The sequence below is a fragment of the Rutilus rutilus genome (assembly GCF_951802725.1).
Source record: "Rutilus rutilus genome assembly, chromosome: 4".
Lineage (NCBI taxonomy): Eukaryota > Metazoa > Chordata > Actinopteri > Cypriniformes > Leuciscidae > Rutilus > Rutilus rutilus.
This window is the reverse complement of record NC_140212.1, coordinates 33,208,284-33,233,863: the sequence shown is the minus strand read 5'-3', so window position 1 is coordinate 33,233,863 and position 25,580 is coordinate 33,208,284. Positions and strand designations below refer to the sequence as shown.

Here is a 25,580-nt window from a genome sequence, read left to right as displayed (position 1 = left end):
CACTCGACCAGTCACGGATATATGCGCCTGCCACTGCGTTATATGTGCCGGCCACTGGACCAGTCACGGATATATGCGCCGGCCACTCGACCAGTCACGGATATATGCGCCGGCCACTCGACCATTCACGGATATATGCGCCTGCAACTGCGTTATATGCGCCGGCCACTTGACCAGTCACGGATATATGCGCCGGCCACTCGACCAGTCACGGATATATGCGTCTGCCACTGCGTTATATGCGCCGGCCACTCGACCAGTCACGGATATATGTGCCGGCCACTCGACCAGTCACGGATATATGCGCCTGCCACTGCGTTATATGCGCCGGCCACTCGACCAGTCACGGATATATGCGCCGGCCACTCGACCAGTCACGGATATATGCGCCGGCCACTCGACCAGTCACAGATATATGCGCCGGCCACTCGACCAGTCATGGATATATGCGCCGGCCACTCGACCAGTCACGGATATATGCGCCGGCCACTCGACCAGTCACGGATATATGCGCCGGCCACTCGACCAGTCACGGATATATGCGCCTGCCACTGCGTTATATGCGCCGGCCACTCGACCAGTCATGGATATATGCGCCGGCCACTCGACCAGTCACGGATATATGCGCCTGCCACTGCGTTATATGCGCCGGCCACTCGACCAGTCATGGATATATGCGCCGGCGACTCGACCAGTCACGGATATATGCGCCGGCCACTCGACCAGTCACGGATATATGCGACTGCCACTGCGTTATATGCGCCGGCCACTCGACCAGTCATGGATATATGCGCCGGCGACTCGACCAGTCACGGATATATGCGCCGGCCACTCGACCAGTCACGGATATATGCGCCGGCCACTCGACCAGTCACGGATATATGCGCCTGCCACTGCGTTATATGCGCCGGCCACTCGACCAGTCATGGATATATGCGCCGGCGACTCGACCAGTCACGGATATATGCGCCGGCCACTCGACCAGTCACGGATATATGCGACTGCCACTGCGTTATATGCGCCGGCCACTCGACCAGTCATGGATATATGCGCCGGCGACTCGACCAGTCACGGATATATGCGCCGGCCACTCGACCAGTCACGGATATATGCGCCGGCCACTCGACCAGTCACGGATATATGCGCCTGCCACTGCGTTATATGCGCCGGCCACTCGACCAGTCACGGATATATGCGCCTGCCACTGCGTTATATGCGCCGGCCACTCGACCAGTCACGGATATATGCGCCAGCCACTCGACCAGTCACGGATATATGCGCCTGCCACTGCGTTATATGCGCCGGCCACTCGACCAGTCACGGATATATGCGCCTGCCACTGCGTTATATGCGCCGGCCACTCGACCAGTCACGGATATATGCGCCGGCCACTGCGTTATATGCGCCGGCCACTCGACCAGTCACGGATATATGCGCCTGCCACTGCGTTATATGCGCCGGCCACTCAACCAGTCACGGATATATGCGCCGGCCACTCGACCAGTCACGGATATATGCGTCTGCCACTGCGTTATATGCGCCGGCCACTCGACCAGTCACGGATATATGTGCCGCCACTCGACCAGTCACGGATATATGCGCCGGCCACTCGACCAGTCACGGATAATATGCGCCGGCCACTCGACCAGTCACGGATAATATGCGCCGGCCACTCGACCAGTCACGGATATATGCGCCGGCCACTCGACCAGTCACGGATATATGCGCCGGCCACTCGACCAGTCACGGATATATGCGCCGGCCACTCGACCAGTCACGGATATATGCGCCTGCCACTGCGTTATATGCGCCGGCCACTCGACCAGTCACGGATATATGCGCCGGCCACTCGACCAGTCACGGATATATGCGCCGGCCACTCGACCAGTCACGGATATATGTGCCGGCCACTCGACCAGTCACGGATATATGCGCCGGCCACTCGACCAGTCACGGATATATGCGCCGGCCACTCGACCAGTCACGGATATATGTGCCGGCCACTCGACCAGTCACGGATATATGCGCCGGCCACTCGACCAGTCACGGATATATGCGCCTGCCACTGCGTTATATGCGCCGGCCACTCGACCAGTCACGGATATATGCGCCGGCCACTCGACCAGTCACGGATATATGCGCCTGCCACTGCGTTATATGTGCCGGCCACTGGACCAGTCACGGATATATGCGCCGGCCACTCGACCAGTCACGGATATATGCGCCGGCCACTCGACCGGTCACGGATATATGCGCCTGCCACTGCGTTATATGCGCCGGCCACTCGACCAGTCACGGATATATGCGCCGGCCACTCGACCAGTCACGGATATATGCGCCTGCCACTGCGTTATATGCGCCGGCCACTTGACCAGTCACGGATATATGTGCTGGCCACTCGACCAGTCACGGATATATGCGCCTTCCACTGCGTTATATGCGCCGGCCACTCGACCAGTCACGGATATATGCGCCGGCCCATACGGGTAAAAAGAGCAAATAAAAAAACAGATAAGATGAGAAATAGCTAAATAAGATATGTATTGCACTGTGTGCTTTTGTGTATCATTAGGAGTGTCTGATAGATGTAAACAGTGAGAGATCGTGTGGCTGGTAGTGGCCGGCGCGATGCTAATAGAGCCACGAGCGTGCTGCATTTATTTATTTTATTTTTAAACCTTACATATTGTGTAAGTTCGAGTGACCGGCGCATATATCCGTGACTGGTCGAGTGGCCGGCGCATATAACGCAGTGGCAGGCGCATATATCCGTGACTGGTCGAGTGGCCGGCGCATATAACGCAGTGGCAGGCGCATATATCCGTGACTGGTCGAGTGGCCGGCGCATATATCCGTGACTGGTCGAGTGGCCGGCGCATATAACGCAGTGGCAGGCGCATATATCCGTGACTGGCCGAGTGGCCGGCGCATATATCCGTGACTGGTCGAGTGGCCGGCGCATATAACGCAGTGGCAGGCGCATATATCCGTGACTGGTCGAGTGGCCGGCGCATATATCCGTGACTGGTCGAGTGGCCGGCGCATATAACGCAGTGGCAGGCGCATATATCCGTGACTGGTCGAGTGGCCGGCGCCTATAACGCAGTGGCAGGCGCATATATTCGTGACTGGTCGAGTGGCCGGCGCATATATCCGTGACTGGTCAAGTGGCCGGCGCATATAACGCAGTGGCAGGCGCATATATCCGTGACTGGTCGAGTGGCCGGCGCATATATCCGTGACTGGTCGAGTGGCCGGCGCATATATCCGTGACTGGTCGAGTGGCCGGCGCATATAACGCAGTGGCAGGCGCATATATCCGTGACTGGCCGAGTGGCCGGCGCATATATCCGTGACTGGTCGAGTGGCAGGCGCATATATCCGTGACTGGTCGAGTGGCAGCTCCCCCTGCCACGCAAAGATTTTACCCCCTCTCCACAAACGTGTATCTGCTTGATATACAACCACTGATGAACATAATCGGTTTTGATGAGAAAAACCGACCCGGTGGACTCTTAAGCTGTAGCAATTCAACTTCCAAGTACATCACAGGAGAGGATGTCTCAACCTGGGTCCAGATGCCTTGTCTCGAGCCTGCGAGTCTAAGGAAAGAGAAAGCTTGCACTGTATGGCCATAACAACATCTAAGTGTGCATCAGACATACCTCACACTCTAGCTGAAATCTCTCAAGCACAAAGTAGTGACAATACCATTTCTCTCCTGCAGTTGGCCCAAAAAATCAGATAAGTACAGTATCAACAGATTACCTTCGAGGCCCACCTGGGGGTGTTCTATCGCCGGTACCTGTAAAGAATAACGGAGACAAATTCCAATTGGTTGTTCCTCAGGCATTAATACCTGGATTTTTACATTACTTTCATGATAACTCTCGGGAAGGACATCTCGGCCGACTAAAAACCCTACTGAGGCTCTTGGAGGTTGCGTGGTGGCCCACTGTCCGCAAAGACATCTGGCAAGACGTCAAAGGAAGCGATATCTGTCAAAAATATAAACACGACAACACAAAACCCAGCGGCTTTCTACAGCATATGCAAGTGACAGAACCAGGTCACACTTTGGGTATGGATTTTATAAGACATTTTCCTCTCAGTAAGAAACAAAACACTTACCTTCTTGTGATAGTCGACTATTACACAAAATGGGTTGTCTGAAGTTTAAAATCATTGGTTACCCTGAGTGGGAGGGACCAGCTGAAATAATAAAAAAATAGGGCCGATAAATTACACAACACACACACACAAACACAAAAATACTTTGTGTGTCTTAAGACTTCAGCAAACGCTGTCTGCTGCTAGACATGGTCCTGCTCTTCTTTTTCCCATCTTTGCCTCCTCCTGCACGCAGAGTTTCTTTACGCATGACCTGCGACAGAAAACCCACAAACACCATTTAACTGTAATGCAAACCATAGTTAATGAATACATCAGAATGGGAAAGAGCTATGCTGTGTGCCTTACATTTCTCAAAGCAAGCTGACGGAGTTCTTCGTGGGTCAAAATTCGATCCTCCTCACAGTCCTCAAAGTCCTCATAATCACAGCTTAATCTTGCACAATAAGACCAGGAGCATATATTAATAAAACAATAAAGTCATCATTTCCACCTATTTTGTGTACTTTTGTTTTATCTCCATAGACTGTGTCTATAGCTCAACATACTGTATGAGAAGCTTCTCTCACCTGGTAATGGGCCTGGACGGACGTTCCTGAAGGATCTCTGTGTGTCTCAGCACGTCTGGTTTCTGACCCAGCAGGACCTGAGCAACCTCTTTCAGGTCGCAACTCTTCTTCCGGTCCTATTTATTAACATTAGTTACACCACTGGTCAGCATTTCAGAATAAGTACTTTTATACTTATCAAGGATGCATTTATTTGATAAAAAATACAGTAAAAACAAAGAAAACAGTGCTTTTAAATTGCAATAATATTTCAATTTTAATACATTTTTTAAATGTAATTTATTCCTGTGACCAAAGCTGAATTTTCAGCATCATTACTTATCACCAAATCTGAGTAAAAGCAAAATGATGCTATTTGGCAACGGTAATTCCAATGCTCAGGAATCAATTCAGATAGAGGGTGTTGTTATAGAGCGGGAGCATGAAATCTAATTCCTTGGAGTTATTATAGATGATAGAATTACTTGGAACTCTCATATTAAATACATAATCACTAAAATATCAAGAAGCATTTCAGTAATTGCAAAAGTAAAGCATACTTTAAACATCAAAGCTCTGCATACTTTATACTGTTCTCTGATCTTGCCCTATTTACATTATTGTTCTGTGGTATGGGGTAGTACTTATATAAGCACATTAAAACCAATAGTAATGCTGCAAAAAAGAGTTATCCGATTAATTCATAAAGTTGTTTTTGGACCACACAAACTCATTTTTAAAATCAAAGATCATGAAGTTTTATGACATTGTTGAGTTCCAAACAGTACAGATGCTATACAAAGGTTCCAAGAACATACTGGTTGTTATGAATTACGTGATGAATTAAATTTTAGGACTCAGAAACATAGCGCAACAAAAAGTTTTAGCCCTACAGCTAATGGGGTACAATTGTGCAATAACTTGGAGATGGACATGAAACGATGTCCAAACATCAACCTGTTCAAATATAAATACAAGCAAAAGATTTTTGAAAAGGTTAGAGAAGAATAAATAAATTGCCATTAGGGGTATTTCTACCATGATCAGACACTGCAAGTGTATATAATCTAATTAATCACATTATAATCAATATAATATATAATCAAATTATTATTATTATTATTTTTTGCTGTTGTTTCCTTGTTGTTGTTTTGTTGCTTTTGCACTATGTTCCTTTGTACTATTGTAAAATGAGAATTTTTATTGTATTAATTTTGGGGGAGGGCGCTTTTGCTTCGGTCCACTCCTTTTGAGCAGAATGTTTACTGCTCAAATAAACAAACTAAACTTAACTAAATTACTCCAGTCTTCAGTGTTAGTGCACGCTGGACTAAAAGACTTTATATACACACACACACACACACACACACACACACACACACACACTATCGTTGTGGTGTAACATTGTATTATTGTACATTTTCTTTTGTTTTGTAAAATACACTTGGGTTGGCTGCATATTTATCAGTGTTGCTTTAACACTATGGCTGTGTTCAAAATCGCCCCCTATACCCTCATTCACTATTCCCTAAATCACTCCACTAATATAGTCGAGTTAAAGGAGTGAATGAAAACGAGTGAGTGAATTCGGACATTGAGTGCGCCGGAAGGGCTGCCGGTTTGCATCGTTTGTGCTTGATGCTTAATAGTCATTTGAAACTTAGCAAACTGGCAGCTCTAATAATAAGAAACTCTTTATCACAGTGCATTGTGGGATTCAGGGTTCCTACACATATTCCATTTAAAAATGCCATAATTTTCCAGACTCAAATTACTTAAAAAAAAAAAAAAAAGTGTGCAAAATGTGTAGGGCAGTACATTATATTTCAAGGCCTTAGGTCTGCTTTAACACACTGCTTTAACACACTTTAATGGCGGCCAAGAAACCACACCGTGAAATGGGCTGATGGTGCAATAGGTGGCTCAGTGTGCATTGTCTATGCTAAGTTTAATGGTTTCCCAGAAACCCAGAACACATAATCTTTTCCATAATCTGCTTTCTTTTTTCCATACTTTTCCAGACCTGGAAATTACTCAAATCAAATTCCATACTTTTCCAAACTGCGTAGGAACCCTGGGGATTGAATGTGTGCACTCAAATAGTGCCCTATTTAAGGCTACAGGGGGTGATTTCGGACACTGCCTATGAAATAACCTGTTGGTACATTCTGGTCCTTTCTGTACCTTATAATTAATGAAGGCTTGAATGATGAGCAGTTCACTGATTCTCTGCTCCACCAGGCTGAGGTACTTCATGATGTTACTGTGTTTGATGCTAAAGGAATAGCCCAGCATGTCTAACACCTGTGTTCGGTCGCAGTCAATCTTTTGGAACACACTGTCTGTCCCTAGAATGACATCAACATAAGCTTTACTGTATAAAAACGCAGGTATCATTCTTCTTCTTCTATGTTGTCATTTTTGATTCTTCCACGTGATTATGTTAACGCATGTTTGGGTGATTTTACTAGTACCTGTTTTGATCTGATCAAGGGTCTTGCTGATGTCATCAGCCTGGGCTTCGTGCTGTTGAGCTTGCGTCTCACACTCTTGCTGTAGTCCCTTCAACTCTTTTAATTCCACCTGAATTTTCTGTTCCTTTTGGACTCGTTCCATGTGGATCTGCTTCATCTCTTCTCTAATCTGGAACAGAATCAACACAAAAAATGGATTCCTACTGTTGTGTCTGTATTAAAATGTGAATATGAATAACATTCTGCTCGGTGCATGTTCATTTGGCCCAGGTTGGCCAATGTTTTGTTTGGTTTTAGTGTTGTTCTTATTAACTAAAACTATTAAAATTGCTTTCATTAAGTGAAATAAAGCTTAAAATGAATTCAAATAAATATTAGACGAAAAACTTCAAAAACTTCCATTAGAAATGTTGCTTTGACGATTAACTGAAAAAAAGTGGAAGTGCTAAAATTACTATAAAAAGAAAATAAAGCTAAACAGAAAAAAACTAATTCTAATAAAAATGACAAAATCACAAAAGAAACTTAACTAAACATGGAGTATTATAGTATAAATGCTATACTATATAATAACAAACACTATAATAGTACACAAATAGTACTAAAATAACAAAAGTAATTTTACAAAGTTCAGTTCATCTTGTGAACGGGTCTTTATTTGACTAGTTCTATGATTCACACACTGACCTCCTGGATTTGCTTTCTCGCTGTCTCAACTTTCACGTTCTCATTCATCACAAAGTTGCAAAGAGAAAAGTTCTGGTCCTCAACTGTTAAGAAACACATAAAGAGTTGTAGCAGAATGCATTGCAATCATTTGTCTGCACAAAACAGAAACCGTAAAGCTCACCGTGACTGAAATGTGTAGCCAACATCTCCAAATGATCTTCCCCAGTCAATCTCTGGATCTCCTGGAAAACCTCCTCCAGAGGGTCAAGCGTCTCCCCTTCGGCGTCTGCCCTCCTCCGCTCCTCCATCTCTGCCATAATAGAAAAAATAGCTGGATTCAGAATCAATTAATCAATCAGTCTGTTACAGAGTATAACAAAAGTTTGGGATTAGCAAGTAAATTCTATTTTTACTCAGCAAAGTAAATTAGATCTGCAAAATAGATCTGCTACACTGCTGCATTTCCAACACACCACTGTGAGCAAGATAGAGTACAACACAGTATTCGTTAATTAGCCGTAGCTGATGTGTACAGGCGGAGGGTTTCTGAAAGCGTATTTGAAGGCTGAGCAGCCAGCTCATTGGCTACTGATACAGCAGGAACCAATCAGCTGTGCCCAATAGATACAGATGTGATTGCAAACAGAGTTAAGGGCCTATCAGCCGGCGCCATCTAGAGTTTCATGACAGAACTTTGTCGGTAGTGCACACAATTTAACCAACAACAATTCTTGGTTACAAATATTGCTCTCTGACCTCGTCTGCGTCTCTTTTCCTGTCCATCAACCATGGCGGTTCTCGCCTTGTTCTTGGTGGTCATAAAATAGTTGAGTTTGTGTTCATGAGAGATAGCTCTCTTCAGCTCCTCCTTCTCAGCTGAGTACTCCGCAAAATCCTTCTTCATCATGGCAACTTCGGTCTGTGCCTCCTCTCTGAAATACACACATATATAAATAGAACCGGCTACAAATGTCCAAAACACGTACTGAGGGCGAAGCGATGTGTAAAACCATACAAAATAATAACTCTTATTATGCGTGTCATTACGTCAGTATCAGTATTTGCTTTCTGCCATGCACAGATAAAAAAAGTCACTGAACTTTTGCTGTGCAATTGTAACAATGAGCACTCAAACACACCAAACCAACACTTACTAAAAACACACACAAAACTGATTTTGCACGGGCACTTTGCACTAGTAAATAAAAAACTAAAACAGATTTTTTTTTTTTGTGAAGTTTTTCATGATTTTGTGAACTTTGTATATAAGCGAAGAAACTTAAAATCTCAAAGTACCTGTCATCAAAAGCTGTGGCTGTATTGTCCATAACTTCACCGATTTCCTTACGAACATCTCGCAATACCTGAAAGAAAGACAACAGCACTTGTTTGACCTGTGTTCAATCACTGCATCCCTCACACTCATTAAACACCCAGAATGACCAACCTTCTCCCGTCTGCCATGCAGCTTCTGGAATCGGGTGCGTTCCATGTGGAGTGTCTTGAGCTCTTCTCTGAGCTGGCTGTTCTTCGTCAGCCGTTTGTTACACCGATTTAGAGCCTGCAGGGACAGCAAAAACATTTAAGGAGAAGTTCATGATTTACAAACAGCTTTCGCCAGCGCAAACCCTCTTTTGGCGTTAAAAAACGACTGTCAGGATGTACTAAAGACACGCAGTGAAAAATGACCGTAGAATTATCGCGTGCGGCTGACATCATTGCAGATGCTTTCCCTTTCAGACACAGTATTTATTGTATATTTCAGTCCGATCGAGTCATCGATCCTGTTACTAAGGCATTATGTGGTTTCGTATAAACGTAGCTACTCACACCAGTTCTTAAGAAAATCTTTGTTATGATGTTCGTACGGTCTTTTTATAGGCTTCCCTATAAGGTATCACCCAATCCATGGTATCATTTGAAAGCTTAGAATCTAACCTTTACAAAGGTTCCATCACTTTAGTTTATATGATACATATCAAATGCAATATTAGCTTAAATATGCATTGGTCCCAGGCAAAAAATTCCGCTTTATGATTGCGAAGAAATCTTTCTACAAATATTTATTTTTTATATATTTCACAAAACAGTCAAGTCATATATCACAAGAAAGCTCTCATTCTAAGGAATTTGTCTATTAAATCTTGTATCTTCTGAAAGAATAAAATGATCAAAATCATAAAGCGCCTATTTTTCTATATTATAGCACAGACAACATATACTATAATATTGATCACATTCAGCAGTGTTTTATATCATTTCAAAGGGTTTTCTGTAAAATGACACTGGAATATTGCATATGTACCACTGTATATGGGTATGAGCAGAGTTTAGATTTGGGTAGGTGGAAATTACATAAAAAAAAGCTAATATTCCTCCCTTCAGATTAATATGAACATCTTTTTCATTATAGAGAATTTTTTTTTATTTTTTCCAGTGTTTGCTGGCATCTAGAGGAAACAGCCATACTTGTCTGCATGTTGCTAGAGCCCACAGGGCCTGAGTTATACACTTTCAAAAATGAATTTAAGATTTAAAAAAAAAAAAGAAAAAAAAAAGCGCCTCTTTTTTGGGGGGGTTATTACAGCTCAGACAACATATACTTCAATGTTTATCACTTTTAGCACGGTTTTATGAAACTGTAAAGGGTTTCCTGTAAAATGACACCAAAATTGTCTATTTTGAAAAAAAGATGTGGAAGTGGGAGGCTTTCCCCAAAAATGGTCCAGGAGCATAAGAGGCTAAGGAACAAATGAACCGTTTTGTATGGCCAAATGTTTGGTGCCCACAGTTGTGTGTTCAGTGAAACTGCATGCTGTGAAATGTTTGATTCTCTGTTTACCCAGTCCAGTTTGTTCTGCAGGGTGTCGGTGGCCTTCTGAGTCTGGCAGGCCTGAGACGTTCTCGCTTCCACCAGTTTGTTCTCCATATTCATGATCTGTAAACAAAATGCATGCAAATAATCATACATCTGTAGCACCAACAGTGTGTGTTTAATAAGTTTAATAACTCGGCACATATGCACCTCCTGTTCCATCTGTGTTTGGGTCTGTCTCATATTATCTAGTTGATCCTCCACCGTGTTTCTTTGCTCTAGCAGAGCTTGGATTCTCTCAGTGTCCTGGCTGTCGTTCTTCCTACGCGATCGGCACTCGAGCTCACGAAGAAACTCCTCATGTTCCTCACGCAGCCTAGAAATCTCCTGGCTGCAGACAAACACGACACAACAAACAAAATATGCTCAAACACACACATTCCATACAAGACACAATGCAATACATGTACTGTACACAGGGCTCGCAAAATCGCTCGCCCGACGTCCCGGGGCTATTGTGTTTTCCAGTCGGGCTACCAAAATGCATAACCGGCCTGGCCGACGGGCTATCTGAAATAGTGCTCGCTCAGTCAGTCTGGTTATAATCAGATCCAGCGTGTTCTTCATCTTCAATCCGCAGCGGCGCCGAGCAGAGCGCACGTCAGAAACAGAGGACTGGGTGTGTGTGTGTTCATCTGAGCCTCATTGGTCTGTCACTGCTCGTCAATGTCAGAATATTTGAGATGACCAATCAAATCAAAGTAGGCGGGACTGTTGTTCACAGAAGCTTTGAGCAGAGCGACTCGCTTCAGTTTACGGTCGAGTGCCAGATAAGATGCAAGTAGCTAAACTAAACATTTCACATTTGACAGCTTTTTTAGGTCATAAATGTGAAACGAATGACAAAAATAATCAGGCAAACGAACATACTTTTGTCGAATTTCGCCATTTTGAACTGAAAATAGGCCTATGTAACGTGACTCATGTAATGTAATAATTAGTTTACTGTCATTGTGAGGGGACAAGAAACATTAACAAAGCCGTTTTCATCATGTTAGGCACAAGATTGATAATGAATGTGTACATGTTGAGAACTACTATAATACAATTTGTAGCCTTCAAAGTTCAGCTTTAGGAGGGGAAGAGACAGGGCGAGATGAGGAGACAGAGAGAAGAAGAGAGAGTGATGGATAAGAGGAGAGAGCAGGTGTTGACACATAATCTACTGCCCGCTGACATGGTTTTATAGCTATTTCTTATCCTTTTTTTGGCCTTCAAACGTCCTGAAATGCACAGAGAAATAAAAAAAACCCTAATAACCTCAAATGTAGGACCTCAGTGATTATAAAGCCCTGTCTACGGCCCTGTATTAGGAATAAGATCAATAATGAATGTGTACATACTGTGAATGAATTTAATAAACTTAGTTAGGCTACCTAGCTTTCCTAGCAGCTTTCAGTAAATTAATGCGTCTGAGAAAATGATTCATAAATCAATCAGTTGACCGTATGTTTACTTTCTTCACTGACAGACAAAAATGAAAAGCCGATATCAGTCAGAGCTCATTTAATTCTGAAATTTAGAGAGCCCTGGTACATAATGCAACATTGCAGGATGACATTAGATAGGCTTCTAATGACAAATCTTTAGGGTATTGTGAGTGTGTGTGCTCGCGTCTCATTGAGCATGTGCGCGAGTTTGTGTGTGTGTGCTCGCGTCTCATATGAGAATGTGCGTGGACAGTTTGTGCGCGCACGCGCGTCTCATATGAGTATGTGCGCAGAGAGTTCCGCGCGTCTCGTGTGTGTAGAGTTTGCGTGTATGTGCGTGAGCGACTTTAGGCGTGTCGTTGTGCATTTCATATGTATTTGTTTGAGCACTGACGTTGACGAGTTAACCCCTTAGGTATCGAAATCTGGTACCGAAAAACAAGTCATTTTTCGATACTCGATAGTATCAAGGCAATTCGGTCGGTACCTAAAAAGTATCGAACTCGGTACCCAGCCCTACCCAATAGACTTAATAAACTCCTGAAAGTGTTTTGTGGCACTGACCGCTGTTTGCGGATCTCTTCCTGCGACTGGACGCTGTAGGCCTGCCGATCCTGGTCCATTATACGCAGCTGTCTCTGCAGTGTTTCCATCTCTGTCTCAGCTGGACACATAAGAACATTCATCTGTCCATCTTAATTATCCATAACAAAGTATCGAAACTGATTGAACACGATAATATTGCCACAGAATAAAGTACATTTACAACACAAAAAAAAATCGTCTTTTTTCACACAAGTGAATGGAAAGGCTTACTGTGAGATGGTTTCAAATCTGTGTCACTGGAAGGCCTGAAGATTGGAGGATGCTGGACAGACTGCGGTCTCAGGCGCACTCCAGGGTTTCTCCCAGGCGGAGGATGAGGTTTCAGGCTCTCTCCGGGCTTTCCCCCAGGCGGTGCATGAGGTCTCAGGCGCACTCCGGGGTTTCTCCCAAGCGGTGGATGAGGTCTCAGGCTCTCTCCGGGCTTTCTCCCAGGCGGAGGATGAGGTCTCAGGCTCTCTCCGGGGTTTCCCCCAGGCGGAGGATGAGGTTTCAGGCTCTCTGGAACGACATGAGGGTAAGTAATTAATGACAGAATTTACACTTTTGTGTGAACTATCCCTTTAATGTTTTCTAATGTGGTTATAATTGGTCATTGTTCTGTTTTATGAACATTTTCAATATTTTAAAGATTTATTGTTTTGAAAAAATGGTTTATACAGAAAAGAGTCACATCAAAAGTCACAGTAAAAACTTTTAAATTGTTTTTAAAAAATTTTTTCAAATAAATGCTGCTCTTTTGAACGTTCTATTCAAAGAATACTGAAAACTGTATCGTAGTTTCCACAAAAATATGAAGCCGTACAACTGATGTTTCTCGATCATCAAATCCTCATATTAGAGTGATTTCTGAAGGATCATGTGACACTGAAGACTGGAGTAATGATGCTGAAAATTCAGCTTTGATCACAGGAATAAACTACTTTACTATATATTCACATGTATATTTATACATTTTTAGTAAAGTTATTTTTAATTTAGGAATATTTCACAATATAACTGTTTGTAGGGTGTGTTTGATCTAATGCAGGCTTAAGGTGTGATCAGGAAAGTGTTTTTTATGTGAAAGATGTATTTGAAGTGACAATAAATGGTTTGCTATACTCTTTTGTGAATTGTCTTATTTTGACAGTTATTATGAATATTAAATATAACCATGTTGATTATAATCGGTTGAAATTAGGCCTGAAAAAGACGTCTTTTCAACTCACTTTACAACCTAATTTTAGACGCGAGTGGGACGTTCCTTTTATAGGCGTCCTTTCAGCGAAAGGCCTGAAAAAGACGGCTTTTCACTTTTCAACCAAATTTTAACGTTGTTTAGACGACTGGTAATGTCTTTTCGACGAGTTTTTGCTGTGTGGGAATCTCACCTCTGGAAGCCCCGAAGATTGGAGGAAGCTTGACGTTGCTCTCGCTGGGGTTTCTTGCAGGGACGTCTGAAGCACACAGAGGTTTAACAAGGCACGTAGGTCGGTTAAGCAAGCGAGATTTACTTCTGTCCATCTTCTAAACTTAAACGGTGCACTGTTCGAGAATTATACAACTGTTGAACTAGTTAACAAGCTGATCTGATCTGAACTGAACTTTTTAGTAAGTTAACTAAAAAACTTTGCTCTGTGATGTCATCGGAATGCTTTCTAACGGCGACGTCACAGAGCAAATGCAAGCCATAGCATTATTGTTTTGATTTAATTCGCTCCGTGCACGGCGACCATTGACGTTCGAACTTGAGAGAAGGGATCTCCCATACTGGCAATGGATCTATTATTAGTATAATTATTTTATAATTAGCCTAAATATTGCAATACTTTGCACTACACTTTTGATATAATTGAGTGTATAATATGGTGTAATAATATATTATACTAATAATATAATTATTAGTATAATTATTTTATAATTAGTCTAAATTTTGCAATACTTTTCACTACAGTTTTGATATAATTGCGTGCGCAAAATATCTCGATACTGAACAGAATCGATTTTTTTCCCCCACCACTAGGCCTATCTATTATTATCACAGCGGCCGTCAGCTAACTCTTCACGTCATGTCATCGCACTTATTAGCATCACAAAAAGATATACAAGAGGAAGATAAAGGAATTAGGAATCATAGATCCATATGAAGCACCACAAGTTCTTTTTACAGGCATTAAATGTGTAGAAAAACTTCCTGACATTGAGTTCGGTGACATTTACAGCTACCTTAATCACTTTTGCCTGTTTATTGCCGCCAACCACTTGTTTCTCCGTTTTGTTTCTTTTGGGATACGGTACCCAGCATTAGATTCTGGCCTTGAGTGAAGTGGTTTCCAAAGATTTGAAATGTGATTTGTTTCCTTCTCTTAAAGGGGAAATGAAGCAGTCAATCAAGTTTACATGATTTACAAGTAGGGTTGCCCCCTGTCCCGGTTTTACCGGGATGGTCCTTCTTTTTAATAACCTGTCCCGGGAAATTTATCCACTCTCCCAGGACACTGATTTCGAAAGGCTACGTGAATATGTAGGTTCAATTTACTATTTTCTCACTTGAAATAGCCTATGCATTGTGCACAAAGTGGTAGGTGTCTCTCATAGGGTGTCTCTTGTGTGTAGAATGCGCTATCATTGGCTCTGGGGCGGGTGTGTCGTGTGGCGTAGGCCACGTCATCTAGCGCGTCTGTCTTGGCAGCTAGCCAGTTACTACAGGCGGCAAATTGAAGCAGTGAAGAAGACTGGACGTCATCAACATCGTTTGTTAGTGTTAACATGGGTGGCGAGACGGAGGACGAAGATGACAGTGTGTCAACAAAGACTGACAGGCCAGTAAAAAAGAAAATGAAACGTTCGACCTACTTTAATAATGACTGGATGAAAAATGACAATTATTCCACATGGCTGAAGCAAACACCAGGCGATCCACTATATGCTACTTGCTCCATATGCTCAGGTAAAATTCTGGTTAAACATGAAGGCAAAACTGCTTTGGATGACCATGCTAAAACGAAGAAACATCAGAGTCGCGTTCAAGTAACCAGACAAACAAAGGCAATTTCATCATTCATGATTACAAAAAGCTCAGAGGACAAAATTACTGTCGCTGAATTAACAGCTACCTATCACGGTGTGCGACATGGCCATAGCTACCTGTCAACTGACTGTGGGAACAAGGTCAGTGCAAAAATATTCAGTGACTCTGATATTGCAACTAAAATGTCTTGTGGCAGAACTAAAAGTGAGGCCTAAAGGCGGGCATACACTGCGATTTTCGTCCGATTTTGAGCCGAATTCTGACTCGTGCGACTCTTTTTCGGGTCGGGCCGATTTTCAGCTTTGTCTTGCGTCGTTTGTCGTGCAGTGTTCGTGCAGTGTACAGGGGGAAACGAGAGGCGATTAACCTCTCCCGACCGGCAATCGGATGGTCGGATGAATTTCTGGCATGTTCGAAATTTTGGTCGCTCCTCGTGACTATATCGCACAGTTGAAGCAGAGCTACGAACCGATAGCCCTAAACGCAGTGTTTTTTCCCTCTCTGCGCCTGCGCGAAAACAGTTTCATCTGCAGCAACAAAAAAACAAACAAAAAAAAAAACAAGAAAGAAAAGGGAGATAGGCCTATTTAAGTTCTGTAGTTCAAAGCTACAAATTACTGTTGCTTACTGTTCGTGTTGCAAAATGGATTAACCATTACCCACTTCTTCCAAGCCACCTGCGATGTACACTTTGCCTCTTTTATTGTTAAAAAATGTTTTTGAAATAAAGCTGTTTTTAATTTTCATTGATGAATTATTACTGTTAATAATTAATTATATGTATATAATTCATTGTAATCGACCTAAATGTTTTAGACAATTTTCAATGAGGAGAAGTAGCATAAGCTTCTATGTAATATTTTATTATCCTCACAGCGCGTTGGTTATGCGGTGATGTGCTATGAAATTGTTGCATGGCAATTTAATTATAATAGCCTATCACTTTAATAATAAAAGTAGCCTTCCCTAATAATAATAATAATACAATAATACTAGTCTACTAATAATTTAATATATAAATTGGAAATGCTAAATCTTCTTGATATTGATAGCTGATGCTTGTTTTGACAATATCTCTGGATACATGATATCGTCTATAGGCGCAACCCGGCACGAGGATTTATCACGCTGATTCGCGCATATTTCACACGTATAGTGTGAGCAGTCAAGTCGCAGCGCGACGTTCGGACCGTACAGTGTGAGCACAGAAATCCTGAGCTTTGGCTTTACATCGCATGCGATATACTCGTTCAGTGTGAGTAGGTACCTTGCTGAAATCGCACAGACATCGCACAGTGTATGCCCGCCTTTAGTGGAAAATGTGTTGGCACCATTTAGTCAGCAAAGATTAGCAGCAGAGTTGCAGAAAGCGCACTATTTTGCAGTATGTTCTGATGCATCCAATTCTGGGCACACGAAATTGTTTCCCTACACAGTCCAGTATTTCTGTGCATCCGAGGGTGTGAAGTATGGATTGTTAGACTTTTACGACGACTCCAACGAATCTAGTGAAGCCATATTCAAACAAATAGCGTCTATTACTGAGAACAATGGACTTTCAGTCAGCCAGATCAGTGCCTATGGTGCAGATAACGCATCAGTTAATTATGGTCGGCACAACTCAGAGAAGCTAACCCACAAATTGTGAAGGGCAATTGCAAGTGTCACATCATAAACAACACTGTCAAAGCAGCTAATCGTGTCTTTAGTGCTGGAGGGTGTGACGTGGAGGCCTTTGTGCTGAAGGTGTATAGTGAATTCAGTTGTTCTGCTAAAAAAGTGGAATTGCTTAAGGACTTCTGTGAATTTACTAATACAAAATACAGGGAGATTCTGAGGCATGTCCCCACACGCTGGCTGTCTTTGCTGCCAGCGATACAGAGGATTTTAGAGTGTTGGCCAGCTTTAAAGTCTTATTTTGTATCCCTGGGAAAGGAAGACTGCCCAAGCATCATCTGGACATTTGTGTGTGGTGCAAGTGATGCAGAAAATGTAGACTGTACTGTAGCTGAATGTATGCTTGCATTCATGCACAATGTGATGCAAGAATTTGATTCATCTATTAGGGTGCTCGAGAGTGACAGTGCTACTGTGATTGACGTTTACTCTGTGATGAACCGATTGCGCAGTCAGCTGATCGCAAGGCGCACAGACAAATTCTATGGAAGCAAAGCAAAACAAATACTGAGGAGCCTTTTACCCCAGCAACAGGAACCGGTCAGGAGCCTGGTGGACAGATTTTTTGAGAAGGCAGTGCTGTATCTTGAGGATAAATTTGACTTCAATGACCAGGTTCTTGCACACATTGGCTGTCTCAGCCTTCATGAAGGAGTTGGAAGTTTTAGTGGAAAAACTGGCCCTGGATGTTGAAGAAGACAAGCTGTATGATGATGTAGTCATTCTGAATGAGGTCTTACACACCATTCCAACAGACCTTTCCCCAGACAGAAAAAAGGGCCTATTTTTTCAGCAAGGCAACTGAATCCACCGAGCTGTTGAAAGTAGTTGCTTTTGTTTTTTCCATACCAGTCAGTAATGCCTATGCAGAAAGAGTGTTCAGTCATATGGAGGATGTTTGGTCCGATAAAAGAAACAGACTGTCAGTCAATCATGTAAACTTGATTGACTGCTTCATTTCCCCTTTAATGCTGGATTTATTATGGTGTCTGTTATGTGGGTATTTAATCAGTAAACTGTTTTACGTTATTTTAGAATGTGTCAACTAGAAAAAAGATTATTTTTGTGAAATAACTATGTGTATTGTGTTTGGAAGTCATGTCTCTGTCTTTTAATCTAATCTTTTTAATTGAATCTTTTTAGGTTGAATATTTATGTGGTATTTTTATTTGACCTTATTTTCCTGGTTGATAACATCCCCTAGGAGGCAAATCCTCTTTTAAGAATGTGGAAAATATTAAGTTAAATTACATTTAAAAAATTGTTTATTTATATGTTGATGACACTTAAATGAAAATATGTCATGCTCTTTTGAACACACCAGGGGCCTGTTTCAATAAGGAGGTTCAACCAACTCTGAGTTAAAACTTGAACTCTGAGTTGACTTACCCTGAGATGGAAAACTCTTAGTTTTCAGTTACAGAACAGCTGAAATGAGTTAGTTCAATCAACTCTGAGTTGACTGACTCTGAGTTAAGCGCGTGCACCACAACTATAAAAAGCCATTATCAATGGAGCACAGATATTATGAGTCACCATGGCAACAGCGCCAGACAAAAAGAGGTCTGCATATTTCTTCACATTTTAATTACTGTTATACAGTGATGGGTGTAATGAATTACCAAGTAATCTAAATACTGTAATTTAATTAAAGAGATTACTCTTAATTCTTCTGTAATTTAAAGTTAAATCTGATGTAATTGTATTAGACTATAGAACAATTCTGTATATTTACCATACATTTTTAAAAGTTATATATTTTAATGTAACCTTCTCCCTCTACACACTTTGGTCAATTCAAGAATAATTCATGCAATTGTATATTGTTTATTTGAAAGCATTAAAAGTGCTGTTTCTTGTCTCTCCTTGTATTGTTAAAGTGTTTAAGGTTGACATGGGATTTAGTAATTAGTAATAAGTAGACCAATACTTTCTAAAGATAGTCATTATAACATTAATCTAATTACACTGTTGAAAATGTCATTTGTAGTTAGTAATACAAGTAACTTACCCAACTGTTATAATATCTGAGGTGAAACTGGAAGAACAGTATGTTTTTCAACCTAATTTTAATTTCCATGTAGGTGCAATCCTGCAGGCATTAAAAGAACATGGCAGCAGCTGAAAATTAAATATAAAAACATAATTCAATCAAGTAAGGCTTGAGCATATCATGGGTGTAGGCTACCTGACTTTACAAACATGTGACATATTAAACAACTAAAGCATCCAGTGTCTAGCAGTGCAGCAGCATTTTTGGCTGAGAGAATTCCTGGAGGGACTTCAGAGCCAGTCACTCCCAAAGATCCAAGGGCCTTCATAAAATGTAAGAGGTTTACATATGTGTTATTTTTCATATAGGCTATTTTTGATATTTCAATTTATTTTACTTTGGGTTAGGATTTTTGTTGGTCCCAACAGATTCTGATGGTAATATCTGTCTTTTGGACATCACCTTCTGTTGCACAGATGAACAGTTCAGTGATTTTCAGTAAATGCCAGTTTAATTCTGTAGAATTTGTTCAGAACTACATTATGTAACTCTAATCTACTACTGTATTTTCAGTTGCCAGTTAAGGAGTCATAGACTTTATCTTATAAAAAATAAATAATAAAAAAACTGCAGTAAAAAAGCAATATTTTATTTATTAATGAAAGATTAATTTTATGAATAAAAATGTACTGAAAGAATGAATGAGGTGTTTAAACACTACTTCCTCTTTAAAAAAGGGGAGGAGACTGAAATAAACTGTGGGTTTACTGAAGAAAACCTGCTCTCGACCAGGTTAGGTTTACAGAGTAAGTTACCATGGTAACTGACTCTGAGTATAAGTTACCTCTCTTTCTGAAACAGGCTTGACTTACTCTGCTTTCTCAGGTTTAACATACCTCCCATTCTGAAACAGAAAACTCAGAGTTTCCCTCATTTCAGGGTTAACATACTCAGAGTTTTCACTTAACCTCCTTTCTGAAACAGGCCCCAGATCTGCTCCATATATGTCTTCTTTTATTTACAGTTTATTTCATCTAAGGCTGTGTGGAAGTCAGTTGCAGTTTCTGTGTTTCTGCTCATCTCTTTCCTCTTTCTTTCAGTGACTATGCTTGTTAAAAGCAGGTGTTCAATCATCACTTAATTATGTCATTAACTCATTAATCATTTGATAATTTTCTTAAAAGTTTCATGGCTTCCAATATATTTTGTTGTGTAAATATCTGAACATGCAATATAACAAAAGAACAGACCAGCTGCTTTTAAACAAAACATTTTTTATTCTCGCTTCATGCATTCTTTTTTTAATCAACACTTGAATGTGGGTAAGTTTCATAAAAAAAGCAACATTTTGAGCAAAACGCTGAGAGTAATCACATTTTTGACAAAAACTACATCCAGATCAGATTCAGAACGATAATCAAAACACAGATTAGTGTCGAGTAGATCGAGACCATCAACACCCCTAATGCTTTACAGTCCTATAGCTCGTCCTGGGTCGACATTTCATACAATAACATTTGGCAGTTTTGATTTATATGCTGTTTAATGTTTTTGAACATATGCATATGATGACATACGATATCGCTTGTTTCTGCATCTTCTCCTGTGTTTTGATTTGGAGATTCAGAACTCTTTCAGAAGATGCGTAATAGCGCCCCCTACCGCATAACAGTGAAAACATAGAAAGCCGTAAATTTCCGTCAATGACGGGGAAAGAGTTGACTTCTTCAACACTGCTTCAGTGTTATTTGAACATTATAGTTATTATATATTTATTGCGAGTGTACACAAATATAAGTAAACACTTTGCAGTTTGAATGATGTCCTGTATGAACAAAATGACGGAGTATGTTTTTATGTTTCCACTGTTTGATCTCGCCTGTGCCTCTCTCTCTCTCTCACACACACAACACACACACACACACATTGCAATCTTGACATCGCAGCCTGTTCATTATAGCCACAGAGCTTGAGAGCTAAAGCGAGCTACAGATTAGGTGTCCCTAAAGAACCCGCGTATCTAACAGTAGTTCCGCATTACATTAATTAATTTGCACGCAAGTTTTATTTATTTTTATACCGTGTATTCTCCGTGTATATTCATGCACCGAACCGTGACGCCTGTACCGTTTCGGTTCAATACGAATACATGTACCGTTCCACCCCTATCAACTACACTATATAATCTACCAGTCTATCCACCACAGCTAAATTAAAATACTACTTAAACAAATACATAAATACAACTGTCAGGATTCCATCTCCACCACGTTCATCATCACCGCCCACTCATTCTCTCTCTCCGCCCACTCAGCCTTTCTCCCGTTCATTATCCCCGGACTACTAATCACCTTTTATTCAATTCTTTGTTTTCTTGTGTTACTCGTATGTGTTGATGTCTTCGCAAGCAGAAACCTGGTGTAAAGCATCACCTCAGATTTCCATGAACAAGCCTCATGAGGGACGAGTCATCAGAGCGACTCTACGTGCGAAATGGACTCTACAGGATACAGACTTCACAGCTATTCAGGCGCCATGGACTTTCAAGACTTCCACTCTTATTCTACATGGTTCTCTGTGTAATCATGTGACATTTTACACCCTGCGTCGCAGGTGTCAACAGTTATGGTTTTGAGAACAACTATGACACTCATGTAAATCAAGGACACAACACAGAATAAGTTATATGTGCCTGTAACTTACACAAGTTACAAGAATGAACTTGCTATGTGCCTGTAATTTACACCAGTTACAAGAATTAACTTTTAAGTGTCTAAATTTGTATTTTGTGAGAGTTATTAGAACTCTCAAAGGGGGAAGTGTTGTATTACATATTTATTAACTGTTTAATTTAGTTTTTCCACTGCAATAGTATATAAACTGATAAAGTTTATATACTGATTTATTGAGTCTCCATCAAGAGTCTCCTTTCCTGCCAGACCTGTTTTCTCTATTGTGTTTTAAATGAGTCAGATCACTTGATTCTCACCTTTCGGAGCCCAGACGTTGAATCGTTAGGTTGATTGACTTTCACCTTTTGGTTTTAATGGCTCTGGGATGGCTCTTGGAATTGGAGTTCCTGGCCAGTATCAGCATGTGAATAGTTATGCGGATTCAATTGGACTCGTGACAACGTGACAACACGGTGTATTACCAAGACTAAGGTGATTAAAGAGTACTGGATCTTCAATACAATACACAAAAGAACTTACAACATTACAGGGACCAAAGTGTTTTAAAAGAACTTTAATTACAACTTAATAACAACATTGAGTTTTACCAGATTTGAATCATTCAAAACGTTTCCAAAAAAACGGACAAAACAACCCGTTTTGAAACAGGAACATTTTAATGATGTTATTAAACAGGCATTGAAATGTATAAGATTAACTTACTGAACATGCATTGGATGCTATCACATGAGAAACTTTTATGAGGGACTCTAACCAAAAGAAATAACAATTCTGTCAGCATTTCCTCACCTCATGTTGTTTCAAACCTGTATGACTTTCTATCTTCAGTGGAACATAAAAGGAGATGTTTAGCAGAATGCAAGGGCAAACTTGTCTCTGTTACTCTATTCTCTCAGAAGGTGTTTATACAGTAAACTCGTGTCTGTAACTCTATTCCTGCTGAGGCTGAGGTTGGCCCTAACATTCTACTAAACATTTTTATCTTTTATGTTCCACTGAAGATAGAAAGTCATACAGGTTTGAAACAACATGAGGGTGAGGAAATGCTAACAGAATTGCCTTTTTTTGACAAACTACTGCTGCCATAAGTTTCTTACTACAGAATGAAAATAACAAAAACAACAAACAAGTAATAATCAAAATAGAACAACATAAAATAAGACACATGATGTAACTTTACTCGATTTGGGCTTTCCTTTTAAAAATGAATTCCACGATTTCTGACAAAATCTCTGATGTTTTGTGCACTGCGCTTTGCCAAAACTGGATCTTCTACTGTCTTACACTGCTGGCATTCAGTCAATGTGGCCAATTTCCCTTTCGTTATATGCGCCTTAAAATGTTTCATTACAGCGCTAACTTCCGCATTCAACCAGCGCACTTTTTGTCCTCTCCGTGGGTTTTCAATTTCTGCCTCACTCTCATTCTCTGTACAGAATAATGAATACGTTAGTAAGCTCTAACTATAAAAGAGCTCATGTACTTACAATAATGGTCGTTTTCTAATTTAAACCTCAGGTACCTTAACAGGTACCTTCAGTGGTCTCCTCAATGGTCATCTTATGAACATCTGCAAGAAATTAGTTATATACTGATCAGGAAACTCGGATGTAACTTAAACTTATAGAACTCAATGTTAACTGGTTTTAAACCTGATATCTTAATGACATTTCAAACAACATTATTCTAGGGAGTAAATATGATCAGCCTGTTAAACAGCTGCTTTTTAAAACTTGTGTTCATCTGTCATTTATCAGTTTTTGGCAAACATGAAAATGATCAACTTATTGGTTGATCCCTAATTTCAATAATATTCTGTTAGAAAAGTTGCACTATATGCACAGTATACAGTATAATTGTATCTATGCATTTTATTTATGCCAATAATCTAATGAAAATTATGGGTTAAAATAATAATAAACAAACACGTTCATAAACTTGATACATACCAACATCACTGGAGACACCTGCAGCTCCAGAAGGAGCATCATCCTCAGACTCGCTCTCATCAGGATCACTGGCATCAGAATCCGTCATACTGATCTCATCTTGAAGAAAAAGTGAAATTTAGAACATGAGAAACGTCTACATGTTTAACCTGTACTCAAAAGTATTTTGTGAAAAATGACAGTTAGACCACACCCTACACTGTACTCAATGAATGTACATCACATAATTCAGAGTTTCCTTAAACCTCAATATGAGTGTAAAAGATCCACTCTACTGCCTACACTAGGATGGACATACCTTCAATCTCAATGTCTCAATGTTCAGCCTCCACAGCCTTCCGGCCCCGCCTCCCCTGAGGTGCCCTGCTTGTCACAGGGGGTGAGGGTCAGGGTGAGGACAGTGTCTTCACTCGCCTTCCAACCTGTACAAATTTGATTAGAAAAAAAAGTAGGAATGAGGCTGAACTATAATCTATTATAAAAATTCAAAAAGGCAGATTATTTGACATTCCCGCACAGAATTTTAAGACCAGTATATTTCTTAGCTTGTATGCATTTACATATTTCTGAAACACAGGCCAAAAAAAATGGGCTATAGGCTATTTTTAACACAAGTGGATGCAAGTTTACGTGATTTTGGTTGAGGCGTGAATAGCTAACGGCGAAACAATGGGGAAAACAGGGAAACTGAATATCGGACTGGTATCTAAAGAAAACCCAACTCTATGTTGTACCAAATTTTCAGACTGCACTTGGTAACCTATATCAACAGGGCTATGTATTGAACATGGCTGGAATTATAACCTTAAAACCCCAGAGTCTTGTTTATTTATTTATTTTTCGACTTAGTTTCTCCGCAACAAAAAGTAGTTCTATTTTCAGTGGACAGTGTCTTGTTTGCCACGATTGCCTCGTCCATGTAACCAACATTCCACAACATTGAAATGTAATAAGGTTGTCATTTGTTGTATAAACTATAATAAATATTTGCTAAGTGCTGAAAAAAATAGGGAAGGATTGACAGTCAACTGTACACTGTATGGCGACTGAAAAAAATTATACTGTACATCTCACCTGCACAAACCAAGTCATAAAAGGCTGTCATTTTGCTGAGGTGTTGTGTAGCCAGCGGGTCCAGTTCACATCTTGGGGTGAGGGAAGTTATTTTAGGTTTTTTTTGCCATTGCCTTCCTTCTGAAGAAGGAGGAGTGGCTTGTAGCCCATGGCATGTAGCTTCATTTATATCAAGACATTTATTTCTAAAGGATAAAAAAAGTATGTTATCAAAAAAGCTGAGTGTAATTTCAGTTTGAGGCAGGACTTGAAATGTGTTGTTAGATAAACTTCACATTATTACATGTCATATTATATTACGTTCCTGTAATCATATTGACAGAATTTGAATGCACTCATGACCAGCAAAGTCATCGTCAAAAGTGAATTTTCTATTTTGTCAAATTTACTGTATATGAAAAATAAGATCTGGCTTGAATTTGATGTTAGAATTATTAACAGATCAGGGCTC

The 25,580-nt window shown here is 40.9% G+C and overlaps 2 protein-coding genes across 2 annotated transcripts; both read right to left on the bottom strand.

Annotated features, from left to right (window-relative positions):
• Window positions 1-3,438: 3,438 nt before the first annotated feature.
• Window positions 3,439-7,310, bottom strand: LOC311289059 (uncharacterized protein; the record flags this gene model as incomplete). Its single annotated transcript, XM_084406819.1, has 5 exons — window positions 3,439-4,384; window positions 4,480-4,567; window positions 4,701-4,816; window positions 6,864-7,027; window positions 7,154-7,310. The coding sequence occupies 5 exons, from the start codon at window positions 7,308-7,310 to the stop codon at window positions 4,286-4,288; spliced, it is 624 nt and encodes a 207-aa protein (XP_084262945.1). The 3' UTR covers window positions 3,439-4,285.
• Window positions 7,311-7,800: 490 nt separating this feature from the next.
• LOC311289058 (outer dynein arm-docking complex subunit 1-like) lies at window positions 7,801-25,160 on the bottom strand (the record flags this gene model as incomplete). Its single annotated transcript, XM_084406818.1, has 12 exons — window positions 7,801-7,923; window positions 8,004-8,132; window positions 8,579-8,754; window positions 9,119-9,186; window positions 9,270-9,383; window positions 10,665-10,760; window positions 10,848-11,028; window positions 12,692-12,791; window positions 12,944-13,231; window positions 14,104-14,169; window positions 24,056-24,154; window positions 25,130-25,160. The coding sequence occupies 12 exons, from the start codon at window positions 25,158-25,160 to the stop codon at window positions 7,829-7,831; spliced, it is 1,443 nt and encodes a 480-aa protein (XP_084262944.1). The 3' UTR covers window positions 7,801-7,828.
• Window positions 25,161-25,580: the final 420 nt, after the last annotated feature.